At 56.2% G+C, this 6,000-nt stretch overlaps 1 protein-coding gene across 3 annotated transcripts in view; it reads right to left on the minus strand.

Annotated features, from left to right (window-relative positions):
* Positions 1-3,588, minus strand: part of IFFO2 (intermediate filament family orphan 2) — a 51,390-nt gene extending 47,802 nt beyond the window's left edge. For 2 of the 3 annotated variants that reach the window (XM_032300607.1, XM_032300605.1), the window contains exon 1: positions 2,572-3,588. In XM_032300607.1, coding sequence (XP_032156498.1) covers positions 2,572-3,239 — 668 coding nt within the window. In that variant the 5' untranslated portion in view covers positions 3,240-3,588. The remainder of the gene's footprint in view (positions 1-2,571) is intronic. The other variant, XM_032300606.1, reaches the window with a different exon arrangement.
* Positions 3,589-6,000: the final 2,412 nt, after the last annotated feature.

Genomic DNA, 6,000 nt, shown 5'->3' on the forward strand with positions numbered 1-6,000 from the left:
ATCACTGCTTGGAGTTCTGGGACAGACATCCTGGGATGATTTAAAGCCCCTCGTGGCCACAGCAGTCCAGGCAAACATCTTGGTCTCATCCTTTAAACAGTGACTTCTGTTATGGTCAGGGCATCAGAAGCGAGCTGGGAGCTCAAACTCAGATTTGCCTATTGTCAAGGCTGGGAAGACCCTTTGAGATCATCTAGCCCAGTGGTTTTTCAACTTTTTTAAAAAACAGTTATCAAATGTCAGCCCTCTTCTCCAAAGAAAATTGTTAGAAGACACCCCGACACATACTACTAACAAGTCAGCGTGTTAGCGGAACCCAGTGAGTTAGTATTAAGAACTTAAAAGTGAGTGAGCACATTTTTGTCACTGATTAACATCTAAATATACTTTTCAATGATAATTTTTATTAGATATTAAAGGAGCCCCTAAAGCATCTCTAAGAAAGCCTGGGGTTTCAAGAAGCACAATTCTAGCCCACCCACCTCACTTCACAAGCAGGGAAACTGAGGCCCCAGGAAAGGAGTATACCTGCTTTGGAAAAATTCAACATGAGTCTTGAGTTAACTTCAGAAAAAAATGGAGGAAGAGGTGTGCAGGCATCCCAGAAGGGCGGGAAGAGAGACGCCCGCACTCCACCTGTCCCAGCAGCGCTGTCTCATTCCAGGCCAGCGCCAGGAGCTGACATCACACCCCACGCCCTGGGTGCAACTTGAATAGATCATTGCTCAATGCCAACCCATCTCCCTCCAAGACTGGGCACGGTTTTTCCATCACCTTAGTAGCCAGGTCCAAAGAGTGCACACACAATAAAACAAACACAACACAAGCCTAAGGCATGACGACACGATCAACAGTGGCAGACAGGAGGGCCCGGCCCATCCCTCCCCAGTTTCATCATCGAGAGCAACTGCCTGTTTCTCTAGCCTGCCCCAATGACATTGACCATGAGGGTCCGAAAGGTAGTCTCCCTGTGGCAAGACACTAGGCGGGCCATTCTCAAGTCCTCCAGAGAGAGAAGTAACCCAGGAGAGAAGCCCATCTCCCAGTGGCATGTAAGATCTACCCCAGGAAGCAAGGCCCTGCATGAGAGAGCTTGAGAACCCTCAGCATGTCTACTCCCTGCTAGCTTGACAAAGTGTCTATCACCTTAAATAACATCAGCTTGATTACTTTATACCTCCCAAAGAGCATCATGATCTTGCTCTCCCCTCCAGCAACTGTGGGCAGATTTTATTATTCCCATTTCTCTGATGAGCAAACAGGCTTTCAAGTGGTTTGATAATCTCACTAGCAGGTATAAGGCTGGCATTTGAATCCAACCCAGTCGCTAGCCTGCTCAATGGGAGAATAAGGAAGGAACCCCAGGAGACCTATGCCCAGGTCCCTGGGCAGACCTTTAGAGATGGAAGGAAGGGTCCTTCTTAGTACATCCTCCAAGCCCTGCAGTTCAGAGCAACAGCTCCAAGTGGAAGGCTGCCCTGCCTGGAACAGTGGCTGCCAGAGCCAGAGGGCCCCTCCCCTAGCCAGGCCTGAGATGCCACAGACAGACCCCTCTCCTCTTATTGGAAGAGGAGGAGGATAGAAGACCCATCTCTTCCTATCAGAAAGCCAAGTAGACAGTATTGTCAGCCAGGCTGCAGGCAAGAAGCAGTGACAGCTCCCCAGTTGGGGAATCTGATCTGGGCAGGAATGCAGTGGTCAGTCCTACAGAGAGTCTGGACCCCAGTTCTAGCCAGAAATGGTGGTCTCAGTCCATTCAGTGTCTAGTCTCCACCCCAACGTTATCTTCTCCTTGGGGCTTTTAAGGCTGAGTTTGTTAGGGCTCAATAAACCATGAGACTCAAGGAGTGGGGAGAAGAGGGATGAAAGGAGGTATTTTATAAAAGCTTGTGAGCAGTCTGCTGTAGTTGTTATCCAACCCAGCAAGCTGGACCTTACAGAGCTGGAGCAATACGGCAGACACTGGCCCCAGGGGGTAGGGGCAGATCCATCCATTTTCAAACACATGATCTCATTTAATTCAAGAAAAAAAAAAGGCAGTGGGTTGGTTAGAGTTTTTCTTTTCATCTGCTGAGGGAGGGGGGCCTACTTCCTACATCCTTGGGAAAAATACTTATGCTAGGAGACAGACTAGCCAGCAGTGGTTAAAATCTCTGGCTGAAATCCTAGTTTCACCACTTACTTGCCGAGCCACCTTAGGCAAGTCACTTTGCATTTCTGCACCTCGGTTTCCTCATCTGCAAGATGAGGATACGACTGCCTTACCTGCTGTATTGTGCTGAGAATTAAATGAGACCACATTAAAACACAGATAGTTATTATGTCACCTCGAAAATAACGTGCCTGACCAGCGACAGCGAGGAGGTGGCCCCCACGGTGGCCCGCGCCCATCCCCATCCTGGGATCTAGATAACTGGGCCTTCTTGGCGTGCGTAGAGCGCTCTGCAAACACAGCTTCCAGCCCACCTGCCAGGACCAGCTGCCCCCCCAGCCCCTCCCGCGCACGCATTCCTTGGCAGCCTGGACCTGGGCGCCCCCTCCCAGGGCGGCGGGGGAGGGGCGGCCACTCACCTCCGCTTGTACTCGTCGCGCTCGCGCTTCACCTTGGCCAGCACGTTGTAGAGCGCACGGATCTCCGGCGTGATGGTGTCGATCTGCACGCCCACGCCGTCGGGGTGCACCCACGACACGCCGGGGCCCTGCACGGTCTCCACGCCGCCGCCGCCCGTGCGCCGCACCTGCGTGTAGCTCCAGATGGTACCGGGCAGGCGACCGTAGTGCTGCGGGTGCGAGCCGCCGCCGGGGGGCAGGCCGCCCAGGGCCACGGCATTGGCGTTGGCGCCCGCCGCCGCGCCGCTGCCGAGGCCGTGCCCGCCGCCGGGCGCTGGGGGCCGCAACAGCTCGGGCCCGGTCTGCACGGCCTGCTCGCGGGAGAAGGTCTTGTAGCGCAGCCGCCGCTCGCGCTCGCTCTGCTGCTGCTCCAGCTGCTTCTCCAGCAGCCGGTTGCGCCGCTCCAGTTCGTGCACCTTGGCCAGGAAGCAGCGGAAGCGCACGTTGAGCCCCTTCAGGAGGTGGATGTTGGAGCCCAGGTCATCCCGCAGCGCCGCCGTCACCGGCGACGGACCCGGCCCGGCCCCGCCGCCGCCGCCGCCACCCCCGCCGGGGCAGCCCCCGCCGCCGCCTCCCGGCGGGCAGCCGAAGGCCAAGGCCATCTCCCCGAACAGCAGCGAGTTCACCATGCGCCGGCTGCGCGGCTCAAGGCCCCGGGCCCGCGGCTCCAGGTGCGGCTCCAGCTCCGGGCAGGGCTCCCGGCGAGGCCGGGCCAGGGTGGGCGCGGGCTCCAGCGCTGCCGGCCGGGCGGTTCCAGATGCGCGCCAGATGCGGCCTCCGCAGCGACGGCAGGACGGATGGCCCCAGAGGCGGGCGCCGAGGCGAGCGAGGGCACTCAGCCGCTCCTCGGGACGCGATGGAGGCCGCGGTGGCTGCGCGGGGCCAGAAGGGTCGCGGGTCGCACCGCCCGGGCTGTCAGAGACGCTGTGGAGGCGCCGCGGCAGCCGCACGCAGAGGACTCTCGGCCGGCACTACCCTCTCTGCGGCGGGCCCCGCCCACTGCAGACACTGGCCCCGCCCCCGCCGCTGCCCCCGCCCACCCCTCCTCCCTCTGCGGCGTTCCCGGAGCCCGAGGCTCCGCCCCACGAGGCCCGCAGCGCCGGACCCCGCCCACAAACCCTTGGCTCCGCCCACCCTGGGTTTCCCCGCTTTCTCTGCAGCGTAGACTCCGCCCAGCTCCTCGGCGGGAGCACGCCCTCTCCTGAGCCTGGTCCTGCCTCCCGGCCGAGTGCAGATTCTCTGCCGGGGGACCGGGACCGCAGAGCTGCGCCAGGGACCGGGTTAGCTGGAACCGCCGCAGAGCCAGCCGGGCCTCTTAAAGGGCCGGCAGCCTCGGCAACGCTCGTTTTCCTCTTTTTAGGGCGCTCCTCTCCCACGTTGTCTGCCAAGAGGGCTCCGTTTTTCTGTCCTCCTCGCCCCCAATGCCCCTGGCCCCAAATTCCCCCGGATGCGGGCGACCGCGGCTACAAGGGCTGGGGGACCACAGTATCCGAAGATGCACCGGTACCCCACCCCCACTCCAGCCTGGGTCGGCCCAGATCGACCTTCCCGGGATAAGGCGGCGCCTAGGCCGGCACGTCCCCCACGCTGCGGACCCAGTGGTGGGCTCTTCGGACGCTAGCTGCGGGCCTCGTCCTCCCGAGATCTGCCCGGGCACTGCCAAGGTCTCTGGTTGCCCCCTCGCCCCTGCCCCACCCACTGAGGCGCCGAGCAGAGTGGGGGGAGGGGAGGCTAAGCAAGACCCTCCTGGGATGACACCCACAAGCTCGGCCTGGCCCTTGTCTCCGCTGAGCCGCTGAGCACCTCCCCACCACCCACACCCACACGCTGAGATGAAGCTGACCGGAGAGCTGGGGATTCATTTCGCAGACCTGGGGCTTAGGGGGCAGCCTGGGACAGACCGAGGCAACCCAAGGACCCATTCGTTCATTCATTCATTCATTCAAATGTTTTCACACCTACCACCTTAAAAACCAAGTTCTCCAGTCTCTGGTGTCTCCTGAACCATGTTGCAAACATTAGTATATGTCAGGGGCCATACTTATTCATCATCCCCATTTTACAGAGAAGATCACTAAGTCGTTAGGTAGCCACAATGATCCAAAGTGCATGCTCTAACCGGCCTTCCACAATGCTGGCCTGGTGTCCTTTTCTGCATTTGGTCCTCACCACAAACCTCAGAGGGGAGGTGACCCCCACCTTTGAACTCCTGTGGCTTGCATTGTATGCACTTAACCAGATGTGTGGCATGTTCCAGATTCTTCCGACTGCAATTTTTTAAATTGTAGTTTAATTTTTGTTTTGTTATTAACTTTTGTGTTTGTTCTGTCTCTTTGTATGTAAGCTTGAGGACAGGCACCCTGTCTTACATGGACAATGCCTTGGTGTTCTTGGTGACAAAGGAGACACTGGCGTGCCCTGGAGTGATGCGGCTGTGATGTTAGTCTGCTGTGTTTCTGATTCAGCCACAGAACAAACCTTCCCCATATTTCTTTCCCTCAACCACAGTTTCTTGCTTCCTGCTAACACAGACTCACCTTAAACACCCAGCTCTGAAACTCACCCTTCTAGAAATCTTTCTCTGCTTAACCCAGCCCAATCGGGACACTGCCCTTTACTCTTCGTCCCCTCATCTCTTGATGATGTTCTTGTTTACCTAACCTAAAGAATCAAATCCCCTTTCCTTGAAGCAGAGGTTCGTGGACCCCCAAGAGGACTGAGGATAGGATTCTGGGGGGTCCGTGACACAGGGGTAGACAAAAGTTCTATCTTTATCCTCACTAATCTCTAAATGGTTTTTAACGTATCCTTTGATTATGAATGCAGGCAGCAAGTAGATGTTCCTGTGATTTTGTCACTAGTAGAAATCACAGATACTTACATAACACACTACCGTTACTGTAAACATCTCAAGATAACATCTAAGCTTCCAGAACTGTGAAGTTAAAGTCATGTTAGACCCACCACTAAATCTTATTCAATGGATTAATAAAGGAGAACATGTTACTATATGACAAACCTTTAGTACTCTGACATCTACTTCTTAGTAAAATGATTTTTCTTTTTCTTTTTTTTTCTTTTAAATATGGGGTTTCACCATGATGGCCAGGCTGGTCTTGAACTCCTGACCTCAGGTGATCCACCCACCTTGGCCTCCCAAAGTGCTAGGATTACAGGCGTGAGCCACCGCGCCCGGTGTAAAATGATATTTCATTGTAATCCTAGTGCCTTTTTTAAAGGGTACACAGGCTCCACCCGAAGCCTGAGTGGTCCCGTGGAAGAGAAAGGGTTAAGAAGTCACACCTGGGGAATGGCTCCCTGCAACCTTTTTCGGGAAGGATCTGTCCTGCTAACAAAGTTGCCCTGGAATTGGGGTGCAAAGCCCTCCTG

Source organism: Sapajus apella, unplaced genomic scaffold, assembly GCF_009761245.1.
Source record: "Sapajus apella isolate SASKATOON/1434 unplaced genomic scaffold, GSC_monkey_1.0 scaffold43, whole genome shotgun sequence".
Classification (NCBI taxonomy): Eukaryota; Metazoa; Chordata; class Mammalia; order Primates; family Cebidae; genus Sapajus; species Sapajus apella.